The sequence below is a fragment of the Ammospiza nelsoni genome, chromosome 3 (genome assembly GCF_027579445.1).
Source record: "Ammospiza nelsoni isolate bAmmNel1 chromosome 3, bAmmNel1.pri, whole genome shotgun sequence".
In the NCBI taxonomy this organism is placed as follows: domain Eukaryota; kingdom Metazoa; phylum Chordata; class Aves; order Passeriformes; family Passerellidae; genus Ammospiza; species Ammospiza nelsoni.
In genome coordinates this window covers 114,198,155-114,219,035 of record NC_080635.1, presented here as the reverse complement: position 1 = coordinate 114,219,035, position 20,881 = coordinate 114,198,155, and the positions used below count along the sequence as shown (strand labels likewise).

The 20,881-nt window shown below is 47.1% G+C and overlaps 1 protein-coding gene across 1 annotated transcript; it reads left to right on the top strand.

Annotated features, from left to right (window-relative positions):
* Nucleotides 1-1,478: 1,478 nt before the first annotated feature.
* LOC132071282 (interferon-induced very large GTPase 1-like) lies at nt 1,479-8,835 on the top strand. The gene has a single exon (XM_059468783.1). It carries the CDS (start codon nt 1,479-1,481, stop codon nt 8,802-8,804), a length of 7,326 nt encoding a protein of 2,441 aa, XP_059324766.1. The 3' UTR covers nt 8,805-8,835.
* The last annotated feature ends 12,046 nt before the right edge of the window (nt 8,836-20,881 follow it).

Here is a 20,881-nt window from a genome sequence, read left to right as displayed (position 1 = left end):
GCAAACAAAAGAACAACAACTGGGCCATTAATAATAACAGAGCAGGAACCCAGTCCATCATGCGGGGGGTGTATATATGGGAAAATATATGTCCAATTGTGTCAGGAACCCACGCATTACCAAGGAAACCATGGGCCGCGGCAACTACATCCAGATATGGACAACACTGGACAAACCAGACCAGTGAAGAGCTTTTTTTTATTTTCAGCACATCAGTCTCAGGACATTGTTAGACAATGGAGACAGGATGTTAACAGCTCGCTGATCCACAGGGAATGCCAAGGAGGTGGAGTATTACAGAATAGCATAAAACCATCTCAGCCTAGATTTCAGCCAATCATACATAGAACAACACATATTGACAAGCATTCTATCCAATCTTATAAAACACACGTAATGGTAGTTAAAACAAAGACTGGTTCATAAGAGACAAAGAACAGAGCTCTATTCATGCTAACCTTCTAAAGATATACATTAAATAACCTTGTTGCCATCCATAAGCCAATTCTACAGAGGCCTATTGTTATTTGTCACGTATGCTCTACTGCTTAAGAAACTTTTCTGCTGTATTTGCAATGCTAACAAAACTTCAGTCTGAGGCCTATACTTTTTTAACCATTTCTTAAAAACCCTCTAACTTTATGGATTCCAGCACGTCACAGCGGCACTTTCCCCTAAAGTGTAGTTCCGGGCACAGCCAGCAGGGGCGCTGGTGCTCCCGGTGGGCAGGGCAGGTGCAGAGATCCCCACGGGGCTGCAGGGGGCGCTCTGGCGCCAGCTAGGGGAGCACATGGCGATGGTGGCTCAGCTGAGACAGGGAGGGATGGAGGAGAGGCTTCACTTCACAAACCCTGGGGCAGCCAATCCCGGGGCCCCAACAGGACTCTGGGAAGCAGCAGGCTGGCATTGCGGAAATGAGCAGAAAATCCCAGGGAGGGGGTTGAGATGTCTAGGTGGGGCAGGGGTGCAGGGGCCTAGCAGCAGAAGGAAGGCCACTCTCGTTGGGTTTATAGCAGTGGTAGCAAAATTCCTTTCCCCAAGCATCAGCTCAACCATCCTCCTCCGAATATCAAGAGTATTCATCTCATCTTTTTTTTCCTGCCTCTATTCTTGCAGTATCTCTGTCCTGTCCAGTCCCATGCACACCTTCCCCAAGAAAAACTCCCAAAAAAACAGAGCAGTTGCTCCTTCCCACTATCTCAAGCACCCAGCCATCAGTGCTTCTTACCAACTCAATGGGAGAAAATTCCACGAGTAACAAGGAAAGGGAAAAAACCCAACCCTCAACAATTCTGCAAACGGGAAAGCAACAGGCACATCCAGGGTGCTGGGAAGAAGACCCTGGCTCTTGTGCCATCCCAAGCTCCGGCAGCCAGGTGAAAGCAATCCCCAGGGCTGCAGATGCTGCAGAACCTGTGCCAGGAGCCTGAGGCCTCTGACAACACCTTAGGGAAAGTCTCTGTTCTTCCTCCACAGCCATGGCTTCACAGGAGGACACACAAGAGGTGGACATACAGGCACAGCTCCTGGCAGAGGCATTTCAGAAGGTAGGACTGGATGGTGGATACTGGCTGCCCAAAGTGACACAGATCCTGGGAATCGAGTGCAGAGAAGCCCTGCAACATCTGGAATATGAAGACTACCTCAAGCTGGAGTGTGAGGTACGGTATCCCTGGGAGAAAAAGGCACTCCAGAAACTCCTGAACATAGCTGATGACAAAATGACCACTAAAGAGGTGCAGAAGGAGTACTTGGAGAAGACAAACAAGATACAAGAAGAGGCCAAACATGTCCTAAATGATCTGACAGAAATGCTCAACAGCTGCAGCCACAGCCAGGATGCCCTGAGGGAGAAAGCAGAGACTCTGTGGCGAGCCTTGGAAATTCCCAAGAGCTGGCCATCGCCAAAGAAGCCCTTGGTGGATGTGCAGGAGAGCATCCAGAAGCAGCTGGAGCAGCAGGAGCAGTCAGCAGGCAGGAAGAGGAACATCCCTGACACAGAGGTGCTGAGGCGGGCGTCAGGGGGACTGGCCCTGCAAGGAATCTACAGAACCAGCAGACCTGAAGACATGCTGGCAAAGCGAGAACAGCTCCTCAAGGTTCCTGAGGGGTTCCAGCTCGCTGGTCCAGAGCAAGGATCGCTGCTTGAGACAAAGGAGTTCTCCTCCTCTGCAGCAGAATCCACTTTCACCAAGTCCATGGAGCTGCTGGGGTTCAGCCTGAGTGTTTCTGCCAAATCCTCATTCTGGGGGATTAATCTGGGAGGGAGTGTTGATCACAGCAGCTCCTCACAGTCAGAGGACACCCACGAGTCTCATTCTGAGCAGAGCTACTTTTGCATCACCAAGTACCAGTACATCCCTCTGGCCTCCTGCTACTTCCAAAGGCATCAGCTTCACCTCTCAGATGCGGCTCTGCAGGAGCTGCATGACATGGAGCAGCAGCTTTTGAGCCTCCCTCAAGAAGACAAGGCCCCCCTACTGAATAGATGTGAGATGTTCTTCAGCAGGTTTGGGTCCCATGTAAATCACGGTCCCCTTCACTTTGGGGGGATATTCTGGTGGAAGGCGTCTACAGAAGGATTCCGAGCAAAGCAGCAGGAAGAAGTGAAGCGACAAACATCTGAAGTATTGAACAGCCTTGTCAGGAAAAGCTATGGTGACTTCCTGGCAAATGCTGGAGGGGCCCTGGAAATTTCTAACTGCAGCTCAAAGGCTTCTGTCCTGGGGAAAGCCAGAGAGCGTTCCCATACAGGGATTCAGGTCTCCATGGTCAACACCGGGGGCCCAGCAGACACATCTTCCCTTCCTCAGTGGAAAACGGGGCTTGTGTGTGATAACACAACGTGGTGCGTTATCGACCGTGGCTTTGAACTGATCCCAGTGTGGGACATCATCCTGTACAATCACTGCAAGGATTTTAAATCCGTAGATCAGATGAGCAGAGCACTCAGGGCTGCGTACAAAGTGCTGACAAATCAGGGCATCGGCATCACTTTTGGAGAGGAACTGGGCAGTGCAGTGCAAGAGGCCAGAGATTTCATGGCAACTGTGAAGGCCTGGGAGGTGACAGTGGATGAAAGGAAGCTGCGAAGGCTGATGGAGCTAAAAGACGATCTGAGTGCAAAAACCAGGAACCCCAGTGTGTGGATCAACGTGTGCTTGTCAGACAAAGCCCTGCAGGACTTCCTGGTGAACACCGTGCGAAACTGCCAGGAGTCACCTCCAGAAAACACCACCTCTATCAAGGCAATGTTGAGGAGCCTCCTGAATCCTCATATCTACTCTGTCAAGGACTTCCCTGAGGCTTCCTTCATTATGCAATGGGTCTTCCAGACTGAGCACCCACTTCCCAGATCTCCCAAAGTCTCTGAACTTCAAGAGCTCATCAAAACACTGCAGCAAATGAAGGAGCACATCCACGCTGTCACCTACACACCAGGAAGTTCTGCTTCTGATGTTCATGAAGCAAAGATAGAAGCCACCCAGACCAGCAGCCTGGCCATTTATTCCTTACTCCAGTCTCTCCAGGAACAGGCTCAGAAGGACATGGAGCTGTTGGTGCTCTTGATTGTGACCAGCACAGGATACCAGGTGGAAAGCAGCACTTTTCAGCACCTCCTTGGACACCCAGAAATTCACTACATGGCCAAGGAAATGGAAGCAGCACATGAAGAGTACGTGAACCTGAAGGAGCAAGATGCCAACAGAGCGGAGGCCTTCCTCCTGCTGACCGGTCTGACGGTGACACCTGAAAGTCAAAAGCTGTCCCTTGAGCAGAAGAGGGAGCGTTTGGTTTTCATGGAAGATCACATGAAAGGCTTGTGGTCCACACAGATAAAAAATCTGCTCCAGAAGCACAGTGGAAGTGGAGATTGGGAGAGGCTGGAACAGGACTTGGACTCCTTGATCAATGGGTTTTTGGATGACAAATGGGATGAACAGAGGATGCAGAACATACACAGAGACCTGAAAGACATTTTTGCAACACCAGAAGCCCCCAGTCAGTCCCAATCCGAGTCAGATAGCAGCAAATCCAAAGCAAATGAAGCCATTGCAAACCAAGAGTTCCTCCAGTTGCTCAAGCGCCTTGGACTGGAAGGCCACTATCCAAGGAAAATGGGGATGGGAGAGTTCCGCAACATCTGCAAGACATCTCTGCAGGACAGCCAGCCCAGCCAGGACAAGGAACTGCCATTTTACTTCTTGCAAAAGCTTTTAACTGTGGATTACCGGTTGAGGTACCTGACTTGCTGGGAAAGGAGCAACCCAGGACTTGCACCTGTGACACAAAGCAGAGAGCAAGAACTCCAACAATCAGACTCCTTTGAAAACTTTCATGATGATTTGGAGGAAGCAGCCCATGAACGTGCAAGCAGGGACAGCCATGTGCACCCCATGGACCTGCAGATGGCCATTTTCCATTGTGCTGATGACTTCCTGAGACAGACCCTGGCAACCAAGCTGGCATTCTGCCAACTGGCGCTGCCTCTGCTGGTGCCCAACCCGAGCACTTCACACATCGAGTTCCTGCTCTATGCACTCAGCCAAATCCAAAGGAGCTGGAAAGAGGAGGAGAAGTCAGGAAATCAGGCCCAAATACAGAGTTACAGCAACAAACTCATCTTTCAGGCACACACACCCATTGTGTCCTTCATCCGCATTGGCAGCTCGGCCTCCTCTTCCAAGTCCCAGCTCCTCAACGCTCTGCTCAGCAAACGCAAACACAACACTTTCTTCCACCGCCACTGCAGAGGCAGCACCAGAGAGCGTTTGCTGGTGGAAGGGCTGGTGGAAATCACCTGGTACTGCCCTGGTGGAAGCCCAGATGACAGCTTTGAGCGCTGCGTGGCTTTCTGTAACCTGCATGGAGATGCCAGGGATCACGGAGCACAGCTGCAGTTCCTGCAGGAGATATCTGCCATCAACGTGGCTCTTGTGTCTGATTGGGAGCACATGGACAACAGGGGGAAAAAGCTTCTGCAGGACCTGTGCCAGTCACAAAGGCCTTTGGTTTGTCTTCTCACAGAAAAAGAGAACATTACAGCTGGACAAGCAAGCAAAAACATAACAATAGGGATCAAGAACAGAAATGAAGCAGAACTGATGGACCAACTGACCAAGACAATTGGGAATCTCTTGGAAGGTTCTAATCCACATTTCAGCCTGGATAACTGCGTGGACAAAGCTCGCCAGCATGGATTCATAGTGGATGCAGATCGAGATGCGTGTTTGACAGCCAAAGCAAAGGCAAAAGAGCTGGTGGAGCTTCTGAAGAAAAAGAAGCTGTCTGAGATCAAATCGCAGCTGCTGCCACTTCAAGGAAAACTGTGGCACCAGTGGTGCCAAAAGGACAAAGAACTCACTCGCTTGCAGGAAAAGAGGAACAAGAGCATCGAGCTGCATCGCAGCCAAATTGAAAACGAGAAGGCAGGAATAAGAGAAAAGCAACTTGACCAAGCTTTCCCTCTGAACACACTGATGAAATCATTCCTTGGCTTTCTCCAGGTCCAGCCAGCAGATAACAAGAAATACTTCCTGCACTGGATGAAGGTCTTTATGGACGAGCTGTCTTGTGGTCACCTTGAAGATCTGAGGGGAGACTATCACAAGTTATGGTCTGAAACCCTGAAAGGAAAGAAACACCAGGAAAAAACCCGTGTCAATGCTGAATTGTTGAGTCGCTTGGATGCCCTCTCTGATGAAATCAATGATTCATCCATTGGCCTGGAGCACCTTCTGAGGGAGGTAGGGCAGATTTATGAAGCTCTGCATTTATTGAACTCCACAAATGAGAGTTTTGTCAAACTTCCAGAAATTGCAGCAGATCTGATGGTTTCAGGGTATCCCATGGAGTTGATGGATGGGGATGCTTCTTACCTGCCCTTGCGCTGGGTGGGAGCAATCTTTGACAGCTTAATTGAGAGGCTGGGGGACAAACAAGTGTTTGTGCTCTCCGTGCTTGGCATCCAGAGCACAGGCAAGTCCACCCTGCTGAATGCCATGTTTGGTCTTCAGTTCAACGTCAGCGCAGGGAGATGCACCCGCAGAGCCTTCATGCAGCTCATCCCAGTGGGTGAGGAGCTGCAGCAAGACTTGGGCTTTGATTTTGTGCTGGTGGTTGACACAGAGGGACTTTGTGCCATCGAGATGGCAAATAAACAGTCCCTGAACCATGACAACGAGCTGGCCACCTTTGCCATTGGCATCAGCAACTTGACTGTGATCAATATCTTTGGAGAAAATCCATCAGAAATGCAAGATGTTCTCCAGATCGCTGTGCAGGCTTTCCTGAGGATGAAGAAAGTCAATCTTTCCCCAAGCTGCTTCTTTGTCCACCAAAATGTGGGAGAAGCAACTGCCAAGGAGCAGAACATGGAAGGAGAAAAGCGTTTGCAGGAAAAGCTGGATGAAATGACTGTGGTAGCTGCTCAGCAGGAATTCTTTGACATGTCCTCTTTCAGTGATGTCATTGGCTTTGATGTGAACACCCACATTCACTACTTTGCTCACCTGTGGGAAGGAAACCCCCCAATGGCACCACCCAACCCCACCTACAGCCAGAATGTCCAGCAACTCAAGAGCAAAATCTTCCAGGCTGCCAAGAAGCAGTCACAGCGCAGCATTTTGAGGCTCTCGAGCCTGAAAGATCATATTGGTGACCTCTGGAATGCTTTGCTGAATGAAAATTTTATTTTCAGCTTCAAGAATTCCCTGGAGATTGCTGTGTACAGGAGACTGGAAAGTGCCTTTAGTCAGTGGACCTGGAGGCTGAGGAGTCACATCTTAGATGTACAGATGAGACTGGACAACAAAATTCAGAATGGGGAGATGCAGAATGTCACCAGAGAATACCTTGAAGGGCAAGTGCAAGAGACAAGTGATGCCATTGAGAAGGAAGTGGAAAAGTATTTCAGGGAAGACAAAGACTGTGAGACACTGGTCCAGTGGAAATCAGGTACAGAGCTGAAGCTGAAAGAACTAAAAGAGACTCTTCTTCATGAAACAAAAAAGAAATGTGAGAATCTCATTGAGCTACAGAAGGAGCAGAGTAAACTGGTTGCACGGAAGCTGGAATATAAAGATGAGCTCCTGAGAAGGAGTCGGGAGCTGGCTGTGAGTCTGAAAGGGAAGAGCATCAGTGAGAGAGAACTGAAGGACAACTTTACTCTTGTCTGGAGCAAGTGGATTGCCGAAGTCTCCTGTGCTGTTCGTCCTCTGGAACGGGTGGATATTGATGCAGAAATTGAAGATGTCCTTGTAGAGCAGTTTAAAGAGCCAGGTTTCCATGCACGGATCAGGTCATTTCCCAGAGGCAGAGGGTTTTCTTTCGATCCAGAGAAACACATCATGAAGAAAAAGTATTTAGGCTTTATCCCAGATCCCAGGAGCCTTTCCAATGCTGATGTGATCAACTTTAAGCACACCACAGACAACATCATAGCACGTGTGAGAACAAACATTGCTAAGAAGGAAGAGGAGAAACGCGATTACAGTCGAAATTTTATCCATGAAATACTCAATGAAGTACAGAAGGGTGTGAACTCTGTCCCCAGCAATGCAACCTGTACTTTTAACAAAAATTACAGCATGGATTTGTCTCTGTATCTGTGCAGAATGGCAGCAGAAAGGTTTAAAGCCATGCATGAAGCATTCCGAAAGGCAAATGACCCAGTTGTGTACCTGAGCAGCAAGAGAGATGATTTCTTCCAATGTTTCCAGACTTCCTGCCAAGGAGCCACTTCTGTCACAACTTTTGCTGGTTTCCTTTGTGACAAGATTGAACCAGCTCTTCACCGGGCAGTCTATGAGAGGACAGCTAAAGACATCGCTGAGGACATGCAGGGCAAATTCCCAGATTTCAGGGGCAGCAGAGCCAATCTGGAAGTTTGCATCCTGAGATACCTGGCAGAACAGGAAAATTTTGAGTATTTCAGGCAGTACCTTTGGTCTCCAAAGCAGTTTTGTGAGAGTTACATTAAGGAACAAGTTAAGAAGCACTGTTTAGATGGGAGTAGGAGGCTCAGGGTGTTTTTAGATTCCTCCCTAAATCTTCTCTATCAAAACATCCTGTCAGCTGTTTCATTATCAACCCAAATTGTCAAAGACAGAAAAGATAGAGAAGACAAAGTCTCTCTCTGGTTGGATGAATTTTGCAGGGAACTGACAGAGGTGATCAACTTGCCCAGAAGTGACCTGAAGGGCATTGAGCACCAGGAGGTCACAGACATTGAGTTCCTGAGCAGGGCCATGGCAGAAGCTCTGGATGATCTGAGGGAAAGGCTCATGAAAGAATTGGCTGGAGCTGACCTGAGCTCATTTCCAAGGCAGCCTCACACCATCCTGGCGGAGCATTTTTCAGGGTGCTGGGCAAAGTGTCCCTTTTGTGGGGCTGTCTGCATAAACACAATGCAGAATCATGATGGAGATCATCAGGTGGTCTTCCATCGCCCACAAGCTTTGAATGGATCCACATGGTGGAAATGTTTTTTTGGCTTCGAGTATGATACACACAAACTGGTCATTGACATTTGTTCCAGCCTTGTTGCAAGTGATTGCAAGTTCAGAATTCATGATGGCCGATGGATTCCCAAAAAGAGATACCGTAATGCTGGACCTCCTTATTCTACTTGGAATATTTTTCCTGATTCATCCATGCAGGCGTACTGGAAATGGTTTGTGTCTCATTTCAGGACACAGCTGGAAGCTTTGTACAATGGGAAATTTCAGGGCAAAGGAAAAATCCCTGAGGCGTGGCGGAGAATTACCAAGCAGGAAGCTCTGTCTGAGCTGGAAAAGCATTAGGCCACATCCGTGAGGAGGAAGAACCACAACAGCTTTGAGTTTAGGAGAACTTTGTACCAGGCTCTCTACAAAATGCAGTTACAATGATGATGCTCTCAAACCATGTTCAGATAATGATATAAAATTTTTCCCAAATTTGGTGAAATAAGGCGCATTATTGCATCCATCACTCAGCAACTCCCTTGCTTCATGAGAAAGGCATAATTCTCCTGCCTTCCTGCCATAAACATTTCCCTTGTCTTTGTCCTAGAGCCAAACCAAACCCACTCCTTGGGGCAATCAGCCTCATGACCAAGCCTGAGCCCAAGGGCAGGGACAGGGCAAAGGGCAGCACTCAAAGCACCCCTTGGATCAGCTGCTGTGTGACAAGAAGGGACAGTGCCCCTAAGGCAGTTTTCTTGCAGCAAGGACGTGCCCTGCTTGGAGAAAGGCCTGCGGAACCTGATGCCAGCTCCACGCTGGCTGCAAGCTGGGCTGCTTGGATTTTGGGTGTCATCCTTCCCTCCCTCATTGCAGCCTCCTGGATCAACTGAGGCCGTTCTCCCAGCAGGAGCTGCTGTGCCTGCAGGCTCAGGAGAGCAGTGACATGACTGCCCCAGGCTCAGGCAGTGCTTTCACTCCCTGTCTCAGGGGTGCTGTGTCTCCATCCAGGGCAGCCGCTCCTGCTCAGGTGCCTGGGGCTGCTGCCCTTCCCTCCAGCCCTCAGCCCCAGCAGGAGCTGCTCCTGCCCTTGGCCTTGCTGCTGAGCAAAAGCCTTTGGAATGCCCCATGTGGAGAATCCTGTCTGCCAGCACCTTATGCAGCAGCTATCAGATTCAGGGTCCTTTCTCTCTTTGATTCAGCTTTTTCTAAGGTGTGTGCCCAGGCAAAGCAGCTCCTTCAGGTTCAAACTGAACATCTCCTGTTGATTTCCTGACCTCAGACCAAAACAAAGCCAAACAGTTCAAGGAAAAAAAAGCTGCTCCAGGATTGCTGCTGCAGCTCCTTCAAGGCCAGGGAAAGGGAAAAAAAATTCTTGCTTCAGCTAACAAAAAACCAAGCCAGCTAAGCAAGAATGCAATGCTGTCACAGGGCATCCAATCCAAGGACACCCAGGAGTAAGGCTTTGAACCAAGCCTGCAGAAAAGCCCCAAGGCTCTTGTTGGTGCCTTGAAGTGGCTACCTGGAACACAGGTTAGACAAGATTAAGAAAATAAAAGCAGGCATTTATTAAAGCATGGGGAGGTAGCTGGGCAGTGGAGCAGGCAGTAGTGTGGAGATGATGGATGGTCCAGACATCTTGGCTCTGGTGAGGAAGACACCATGGGAAGTTCAAACAGAAATGTAAGTGGGGAAGCAAAAAGGAATGTAGTCATGTAAGACTGCAGGTGCTTGGGGTTAAGCAATGTAGCTAAGAAACATTAGGAATGTGATTACTGCTTGGCAATGGAAAATTTTATCTAAAGCTGTTAGACTATATATACCCAGCTGTAGAGATAATAGACAACTTCATGGCTTCACTCTATCAACAATAAACAACTTCTTGCTGATACCTACGTGGAGTCCTGTCCCTCAATCACTGACATTAAAGGCCTTCAATGGGGACACAATGGGCAGACAGAAGCCTCCCAGAGGCTACACCCAAGATGGATGATGGTCACAAGTTTTTCATACAGTTATAAGTTTGGTCCATTTGCATATCAGAGGTTAATCCTCCAATTACACCTTCAAGTAATGAAGTCATTTACCCCCGGTTTGCTCCTCCCCAACTCCCTTCTGTATATAATTTTTGGGGCCTGAGACAGTAGGGTGTCCTTGACTTTAAGGTCTAGAGGAAATGTTTTGTCTGAATAAAATGCGAAAACAGTAACTGACAGGCTACTGGAGTTTTAGAGTTATACCCTAAAGTTGTACAGGATCAAAAAAATGTAAAAGCTAAATCGTAAGGCATTACTGTCCCTTCTCTGGACCCACCTTAGAGCTACAGGAACCATTTCTGGGCATAGAGCATGGAGCAGAAAATATGGGAATGGGGTATCATCATAAAATCACCCCATTTCCTTGCAAATAGCATACTGATCTTTTCCTAATGGTCATCATTGAAAATGTCTTCAACATGTTCTGCCTCTTCCCCAACAGCTCCCCTGTCTCCTCTGGGACCCATTAGAGCAGCCATCATTAGTTCTCCATCTTTACCTCCCCAAGCCAACCCTATGTTATTACATAATTTCCATGCAGTTTCTAACAATTTATTTACATTTCTGAAGTTCTCTGCCACCAGTCTCTCTTTCTTGTAATGTCTAGAGCCAATTGTTCCATAATTGTGGCTGCCATTTGTAACACGTCCTTCTCTGTCAGAGTCCATGTTAGCAAACTTCCCATCTGCATCCATTAATCATTGATGGAAATTGGAAGGAGACTCATTCTTTCCTTGGATTACGTGATAAAATTCTGACATAATTATAGCCTTTGGAATTTCATACAAAAAGATGGTTAATCTCTGATACCTGGTCAAAAGATCCCTGTGTCCTGGTTGGTTGTGAAAGGAATGAGGAGGAGGTGTCTTTACAAACAAACTTTGGGCCTGCTGGTGAATAAAGCCAGATACTGAGAGGGGAAAGAAGCAATGGAGTGAACCATAAATTCCAGAGGAATTCCACTAATTGACACTGACTGTTATTCACTGAAGGCTGTAGTAAATCCCTGGACTTAAAGAAAAAGAACAGAGGAAGGAGGACAACGAAGAAGTAAAGTGGAGGCAGGTACATATTAAAAGGGGGTCTGTATTAGGTGATGTGGGAAATATGTACCTGTCAAGTATTTCAGCCAATGAGGAAAGAGAGAGGAAAATGCAGCCAGGAAATGAGGATAAAAAGGAGGCTGCCACCTCTCACAATTTGAGAGACCCCATGGGAAATGCCCAGGACCTTTCCCTTTAGTCAAATAAAGCAGCTGGACTCCTCTGTCTCCTTTTGGGGCATGAACCTCTGGTATTTGCAGGTTAATTTTTGTGACAGTTGGGATCCAGTTTTGGATCAGCAGGTGAAAAACATTGATCTGCTTTTCCTGGTTGCACATTTTAAGCATGAACTTATTCTACCTCTTCCCTTGACTTTGCTACCATGATTGTTTTCTCATCTACATTCAGCAGTGTATCTTAAACCACCTGGATATCATTCCAATCAGGACCCTGGTTCCTTACAATGGTCTCAAAACCTTACTTGCATTCTCAGGAATTTCCCTTTAAGTCCCTGCCAAGTCCTTCCAGGACCTCAACTCAACTAAGAAAGGCATTGTTACCATGACCAGTCCATCTGTACCTACCGCCCACCTTAGAGGGGCTTGAATTTCCCCCTTTCCTCATTTCTTCTCTCTCCTCCTGGGCATATTCTCCCTGCCACTGGAATAATTTCCTCTAAATCTGTGTCTGCCCTCCTTCCTCTTCATCCACAGGCTCGGGAAGAGGCTTGATTTATTATTTTATGATATATATTATATTAAAACTATACTAAAAGAATAGAAGAAAGGATTTCATCAGAAAGACAGCCAAGAATAGAAAAAGAAAGAATGATAACAAAGGCTTGTGGCTCCAACTCTCTGTCTAAGCCAGCTCACTGTGATTGACCATTAATTAGAAACAACCGCATGAGACCAATCACAGATCCACCTGTTTCATTCCACAGCAGCAGATAATCATTGTTTACATTTTGTTCCTGAGGCCTCTCAGCTTCTCAGGAAGAAAAATCCTAAGGAAAGTATTTTTCATAAAAGATGTCTGTGACAGATCACCCTTTTTATTTTAGTTAAATTACAAAGAAATGTGTAATTTTTTTCTGCTGGGCTCATGCAGAAGAAAGAACAAACACTTGACAGGCTATTTGTTGCCAATCAAAATCTCAGTCAAGTGCTGATGTGGAATGATCAGGGAAATTCTTCACTTGTAGAACATAAAATTCTATCATATCGCTAAAACAATCTTACAATATAAGAAAAGGCAAAAAACAATGCAAAGAAAGTTCATTGCTTTGCGGCGAGGGTGTATCTGGCCTGGGATGGTCAGTGTCTGGCTAGCAGTGGGCAGGCCAACACCCTGCTGCAATTCAGTGCGAGCACCCCTTGGGGTCTGAGGGACTCGGGCTGAGCTCGCACTACGGACCGGTCTCACCGCCTAGGCAACTGTGGAAGAAGGAGCTGGACTCTCGGTGGGGTTAAATCCGGTTTAATGAAAGAGCCAAGATAACATCCAAGGAGTAGCCACAGGGTAGGATCCGAAGGAAGAACCCCAAGGAAAGACCAAGAAATGGGAGTGACACGAGGTTATAAAGGGGGTGGGTGTGCAAAGGAGGGGTTTACATTAAACCAATCATGAAGGATGGAGGGATGAACTTAACATAATTGACATAAAGGGGAAACCAATAAACACAAAGTAAAGGAGGGACCCCGGGACCACAGCCAACCACAACCCCCAGAGAGGAGAAGATTCTGGAAAGTTGGGAGGAGTGGGGAGTGATTGACTGGGCCCAGGGAGGAGAGAAAGCCTACAAATAAGGGAATAAAGGGGAGGAGGAACTATATAACTTAGGTGACTGACACTAACCAAGGGCAGGGGTAACCATAGTAACATAACTGTCAGTAGGGCTAAGGTGGGAAAACTGGGGAGGGCAGAACCATTTACATTGAATAGGGGGAAACAATACATAAAATGGGGGAGCAATACAAGAAACTTAACAACACACTACAACATTGCTTCAAGTCCAAACAGCTGAGTTTCAGGAGAATGTCCATGGACAGAAAATGTTCCTCTTTGACATCTCTGAAAGTCCCTTTTGGTCTTGAAACAGGCTTGCAAAATCCTGAAACAACAAATTGCTAAAGAAAATCATCAATGATTATCAAAAATCCATTGACAGTTATCAAACAATTTTGAGAAAATTTCTGGAATGTCTTGGCCACAGCCCTTTATTGAACCACTTGGGCTGAAGGTAATTTTTGGCTCTTCAATGCTTTTGATGAGCTGCTAGTAGCTCTTTCAACTCTTTTAATTTAATTTTTTTTTTTTTTTTTTTTTACAGGAAAGAGCAGCAGCAGAAGCAGAGGAGCCTCTGAGGCCCTGAGGGGGTCCTGACCCACATGGAAGGATCAGAAACCCCAGACCTGGCCCACAGAATGGTGGCCCAGGTCCTGACGGGGGAGGCAAAGCCCCCAAACCCAACAGCTGGCTGGGCAGTTGCCCTGGCCCAGGGAATCGAGCAAAACGGCCCAGACCCAGCCTGCGAGGCCGGCTCCGTGGTCTCACAACCCGGCACCCTGCTGCCAAAGCCGGGGCAGCACCAGTGACCAAGCGCTTCCCTCTCCCTGGACTACCGGTGCAGACCGGCACATGGGGAAGAGAAGCTTTCCCAGGAACCACCACCCCAGTTCGAGGTGGTTTTTTCCCCACAGCAAGTTTTGTCCCCACAGCAAGCAAGCGATTGTGACTTTTCGCTCTTTCTCCTGCCTCTGCCAAGCAAATGCCAGTATTCTCGCTTCCTGCCCCTTAGCACCACTCCAGCTCCCTCTGGGCTGGGGACCAGAGGCAAAACTTTCGGGAGCCACCTCCCCCACGCCAGTGGGGCACGGGAGGGATGGCACGAATTGCAACACCGAAGGGGGAGCCACCGACCAAACGCGAACTGGTCCGCGAAAAATGCTGAGTTTGAAAGCAGGCAGCCGGGCTGCACCCGCAATCAGCTGCCGAGCCACGCCTCCCCCATGGAGGGACAGGCTGGCCACCGGAGCCACAGCCCCAGCCGCTGCCACAGGCGCAAACGGCTCGGGATGGTCCGAACTCGGACATGCCACCGGGTCCAGGGCAGCCTCTGATGCAGATGCTGACTCGGAGGATGGGGTCCTTGAAGGCAGCAGGACCACCGGGTGGGGGCCGGTGGGGGCAGCAGCGGTGCAAGAGGTGCACGGGAAAGTGCCGTCGTTGCCTCTCTCGGCTGCAGGAGCGGCAGTGCAGGCGCGAGCTCTGTCCCTGCGGGAGGAGTTGGCGGGGGCAGCACGGGGTCGGCCCCTGCCGGCGCCGCTGGCACAGTTGTGAATGCAACTGCCAGCTGTGATGCAGAGGGAGTGGGCACAGGGGTGGCAGCAGCTTCTGCCCCCGGCTCCAGGATTGGCCACACGGGCGCAGTCACTGAAACAGCTGGAGCCGTGGGCAGGGTTGCACGGGGAGGCGGCCACGCCTGCAGGGCTGGTCAGGGCAGCCCCATGGGCCCAGGAGGTGGCGCCGCGGGGACTGGTGCCACCTGCATCACCCACCAGGGCAGGACCCGCGCGGCTGGCTAGGGAGGGATGCACGGTGCTGGCCGGGGTGGGACCCGCAGGGCTGGCTCAGATCCCCGCTGAGGGCAATGAAGTGGGGGGAAAGCGGCTCAGTTTGAGTATGCTCCAAAGGCGCAGAAAAAAACTTTTCCTCGGCTGCAGGCAAAACCTCGCCCCCCTGCTGCATTTCAGGGGGGCTGGGAACCAGCAGTTCGTGTTCCTGGAAAGGGTCCTCTCCTTCTGTGCCCAGTGGGAAGGGAGCTTGACCTCTGCAGTCAACAATCTACTGAAATGAAGCTGCTTTCTGTTTCAAAACTGGGAAGAGAGTTCTGAATGACGGATAAATCCTAAGAGATCCTAAACCTTGGGAAGAAATCTCTCTAATGATGAATTCCATGCATTCCCATACATATGAATCAAAGGAATAGAGCACATTCATGAAAAATCCAAGGAACTTTACCGATTGGAAAATCTCATAGAAATGTCTCTTCACCATAGAAACTCTGTCCTCATGACCCCATTTTTGCCAGAGGTCAATAAGTTTCTCCTCTGGTGGGGAAAATGGAACCTCTGCCCCTGTAGGCACGCTCTGCCAAATCCCAGCCCACATTCTGTGAAGGGCAGCATTTTCAGGAAAGGAAGAGTTAGCAGTACCTTGTGACAGTGTCCTCTGGGGTTCAGCAGTCTGCTCTGTCCTGCAAAGCTTTCCGGACATCTTGTCTGAGAGACTTTTCAAAAGATTTTCTGTGGTCAGCCTTGGCTGTGAACTCTGTCCAAATCAGGATCTTCAGTTCTTCAGCTCCTGGCTAGAATCCACTTCTGTGGTCACTTGTGAGGTGACCATCAATGCCACACACTTGAGGTTTACCCAGTAGCAATGCTCCTCTGGGGTCTCACCAAGTGATGAATTTCCTCAGTCACTCGGGGTCACCATAGGTGACCATGTTCACAGGGGTCTTAGGATGAGGGAAGAGACGAGGATCTGATTCCATGTTTCAGAAGGCTTGGTTTATTATTTTATGATATATATTATATTAAAACTATACTAAAAGAATAGAAGAAAGGATTTCATCAGAAGGCTAGCTAAGAATAGAATAGGTAAGAATGATAACAAAGGCTTGTGGCTCAGACTCTCTGTCCAAGCCAGCTCACTGTGATTGACCATTATTAAGAAACAGCCAGCATGGGCCAATCACAGATCCACCTGTTTCATTCCACAGCAGCAGATAACCATTGTTTACATTTTGTTCCTGAGTCCTCTCAGCTTCTCAGGAGGAAAAATCCTAAGGAAAGGATTTTCCATAAAAGATGTCTGTGACAAGTTTGGTTTTTTTACGGGAACTTTCTCCCATCTCTTATCTGGAAGAAAGACACTGTGAGGGTAGGGGGTTATCCAGGAGATTGTCCTAGGGTGATGTTATGATGCTTGTATCCCCATTCGTGTGTTCTGTTTATGCTGGATATTATGTTCTGTGCCTTCAAGACTGGCTCTGAAGAGTGGAAGTTTTGTTTTGGTTTTGTTATCAGCCTCCTCCCCCATGGCTGGCGGAACACAGAGACAGGGCGGTACATAGTGCTGCTTTTGCTTTTTTTTTTTTTTTGCTTTTCGCTTTGCTCTCACTTCTACTTTACTTCTGCTTGCTCTTGCTTCTGCTCATTAGCTAGTTTACTCAAACAGTCCAAATTTCTTCCTGGACTGTCTCTCCTTTCTTTTTTTTGGACCTACTCGAACCTGCTCTGGACTGGGACCTGGGAAACACCAAGAGTTTGCACCTTGTGGCTGCAGCAGCTACCCAGCTACCCCCAGCACCAGAGGGACTGATAACAGAGCGACCACCCCCAAGAGAGACTTTCTGGATTTGTCATCTTTTTCAGAGCAGTGAAAGAATGGTGTCATCCAATATTGTTCATTTTGTGTGCTGCGGGGGTGCTGTGCCTGTTAAATAAACAGGTTCTTTCCACTTCTCTCTGAAGTATTCTTCCCAAACCGGTTGGGGGAAGGGGCTGTGTAGGTTTTCTTTCTGGAGGGGCCTCCTTTTGGAGGTTTTCTCCCAAATTTGCCCTAAACCAGGACAGAGGCTTAGTGAAGGAACAATTACTAGCTGGACGTATTGAAAAATCATTTAGCCCATGGACTACACCTATGTTTGCAATAAAAAAAAAATCTGGTAAATGGAGATTTTGCTCAATTTGCAGCGGATAAACGCTGTGATGGCTGCAATGATTGCTTTTCAATAAGGTCTCCCAACACCTACAATGATTCCACAAGGATGGGAAATAATTATCATTGATTTGAAAGATTGTTTTTTTACAATTCCATTGGCTGATCAGGATGAGGAAAAATTCGCCTTTACTCTGCCTTCTTTAAATCATGAGGAACTGGGCCAAAGATATCAGTGCAGGGTTTTGCCTCAATGAATGAGAAATTCTTCAAGTGTTTGTCAATGGTTTGTGGCACAGACTTTATCTAAGGTGAAAGAGTGATTTAGCAATTGTTTATTGCTATCATTATATGCATGATATCATGTTGGCATCCAAAAATAAACAATTGTTGGCTCTTGAACAATGTGCTGTGAAAAATTTAGAAGCCTTTGGTTTGGTTATCGCCCCAGAGAAAGTTCAAAGACAGATGCCTTGGAAATATTTGGGATTGATAATCACCAATACACAAATTGTGCCTCAACCTGTAACATTGGACACTGACATTAAAACCGCTGTAGACGTACAGAAAATGGTTGGTGCAATAGGTTGGCTTAGGCCATACTTGGGGATAACCAATCAGCAACTGCAACCATTTTATGACTTCCTATCAGGGATAACTTCATCTGCTGATGAGAGACATTTGACCGCTGCAACAAAAAAAAGGCTGTAGAAGAAGTTGAATTGGCCTTCACATCTAAATTTGTTGCCAGGATAGATGTTTCTGTTGGTGTGCAATTATTTGTTTTGAGAGATGATGATGCAGATTGTTGTGTCAATGGAATGATAAATTGCATGTTTTGGAGTGGATATTTTTGTCTTCAAGGTCCCAAGAAACAGCTCTGGGTCTGTATGAGATTTTTGCGGACGTCATTATCAAAAGTTGCAGACACTGCCATGAAATCTTAGACCATGATCCTGAAACTATTGTCATACCAGTACAACAATGGTAATTTGAATGGTGTTTTCAAAGGAATCATGAGCTGCCATCTGCTTTATCTTCCTTTACAGGTCAAATAGCATACCATTTACCTTCTCATCCTATTTTGAATTTCACTAAGTGAAGCGGTCAAGCTGGAGAAAGATTGTCCTTCTTGGACATCCCAGCTAGCTATCCAGCACCGCTAGCAGTAGGAGGGCACTATCCCGATCTCTGTGGTTCGGGACAGGACCTAAAGCAAATGCCCTGTGCTATGACAGCAGTGCTACCTTGTGGTAGGACGTGGCTTGGTTTATGGCTGCAGTCATCAGAAAAAGAGAGCACTCTCCAGCTCTGGTGAATCCAGGTTTATTGGGTCCCAGGGAAACTGACAGCTGAAGAGGAAGTCAGGGAGGTTGCAACAGCTTATAAGGAGGGAGGGAGACAGGGAAGGAGTCGGTCCTCTGGCGAATAGAGTTTTAGAGGGCAGTGGAATAAAATAGATGACTTAGGGAGAACGCCAATGGGGATAACTTGAGGGTGGGGCCCTGGCCCCTGAACCAATCACTCAACGCTCTCCCTGGAAGTTTCTAGAGAGAAAGTTGGGAGTGCCAAGTGACAGACAGGGCACCGGGGAGGGATTTGAGAAAGGATACATTAGTCTCCAAGGCAGCTGGGGAGGAGTTGGGATAACTGGCAGCACAAGGGAGGGAGGGGAGAACCAGGGCAGAACCATTACATAAAAAGGGGAAACAGAACAGTCCAACTTGTACAAACACAACACAACAACTAAGATGATTGCCTTTCAGAGGAAACAACTTTGTTCTTCTGTGCCAGTGGAAGGGCGACAGTTTTTACAGATGGATCAGGAAGAACTGGAAAAGCTGCTGTAGCCTGGAAGAAAGATGACCAGTGGGAATGTGAAGTAATGGTTCTATAAGGGTGTCCTCAGTTAATTGAACTTTGTGCTGTACTCTTGGCCATTACCTTATTTCCTAGTTCCGTAAATACAGTTACTGACTCTGTTTATGTTGCTAATTTAGCGAAACAGTTGGATCAAGCTGTGTTGTAGAATGTAAAGGAGAAATCATTATTTGTTATGTTGTTGAAATTATGGACAATTATTAGTAATGCAAACCATTCTTATTTTATTATGCATATTCGTAGCCATACATCTCTACCTGGATTCTTTGTTGAAGGTAACACCTATGTGGATTCCCTTGTGGCTGCCTCAGCAGTAAAAACAGTGCCTAATGTGTTACAGAAAGCTGTTCTATCTCACCAATTTTTCACCAGATTGCTCAGGCACTACAGCAGCAATTTAAATTATCACATAATGAAGCAAAGTCAATTATTTCTTCTTGCCCTGATTGTCCTATGTCTCATGTTTCACAGTATTATGGTACTAATCCTAGAGGTTTATGCCGTTTGCAAGAATGGCAAACAAATGTTACAAAAATGCCTGAATTTGGCCGTCTAAAGTATGTTTACATTACAATTGAGACCTTTTCTCATGCCATGGTTGCCTCAGCATTGGCAGGTTAATGAAACTGCTTGGGATGTTGTTTGTCACTTTTGCCACACCTTTTCCATCTTAGGTATTCCATCACATGTAAAGACAGATAACAGCCCTGCGTATATTTCAAAGAAATTGCAAGGTTTTTTTCATGCCTGGGGTGTTGGTCATTCTACTGGTATCCCTCATGCTTCAACAGGCCAAGCAATTATTGAACGTGCTCATGGTGTGTTGAAGTGCCAGGTGCAAAAACAAAAAGGGGGAATGCAGAAGGAGTCGCCTCAAATGAGATTAGACAAAACCATTTATGTCTTAAACTTTTTGCATCCTTTATCTGACTTACAAGTCTCTCCTATATTCTACCAGTTTTTGTCTTTGAATTCAAAACAACCAAACTTTAAGAAAGGTATTAAGGTTTGGGTAAAACATTTAATTACAGGAAAATGGACTGGCTTGATAGAATGGGGAAGAGGATACACATGTCTTTTAACTGAAAATGGCCCTCGATGGGTCTCTGCCCGTTGTGTCAAACCTTATTTGGAGCACACAGAAAAAGACAGGATGAGTGGTTCTGCAGTGGGAACAAAATGAGTAGGTAATTGCATTGGTTATTAGGTAGATGGAAGCATGGATCCTCAAGGAATGTGTGGTAAAGATAGTAATTCAAGACAGAGTAAAGGTAGTTACAGGCTTACACTGAAATTCCAAAATTTAAATTAGTGGATGTTACTTTTGCTTCATTTTCTTGAATTCTCTTATAGAGATGTTGGTAGTACTGAGAAGTGTGCCTTGTACCATCTCCTTTTGCAGATCACCGACTGTCCCAAAATAGGGGAACTTGATGTACCTAAGGAAGAAGTGTTGCCTTTGCACAGGAGTTGAATTAGTAGCTGAAGTCCACACTTTGAGCAACTAGGTTGGTTGCCCATTGTGATAGCAGCAACCAGTTGTAAAGTTAAGTGGATGCTACTTAGTTCTGAGTGGTGACTTAGCAGATAAATTGGTCTCTGACTCTGTGTGGGAGAAAGTTATTTGATTAAAGGTGAAAGTGTCATTCTCCTACAAATGTGTCATCGGGAAATTGCGAGGTCTGTAACGGTATTTGAAGATCTGTCTTTATGTGTTTTGGTTGTATATGAACCTTAAGACTGTGAGGGTGTG

Bases quoted from the DNA above. Each gene is read 5' to 3' on its own strand.
- LOC132071282 (XM_059468783.1), top strand. From the start codon at position 1,479: ATGGCTTCACAGGAGGACACACAAGAGGTGGACATACAGGCACAGCTC.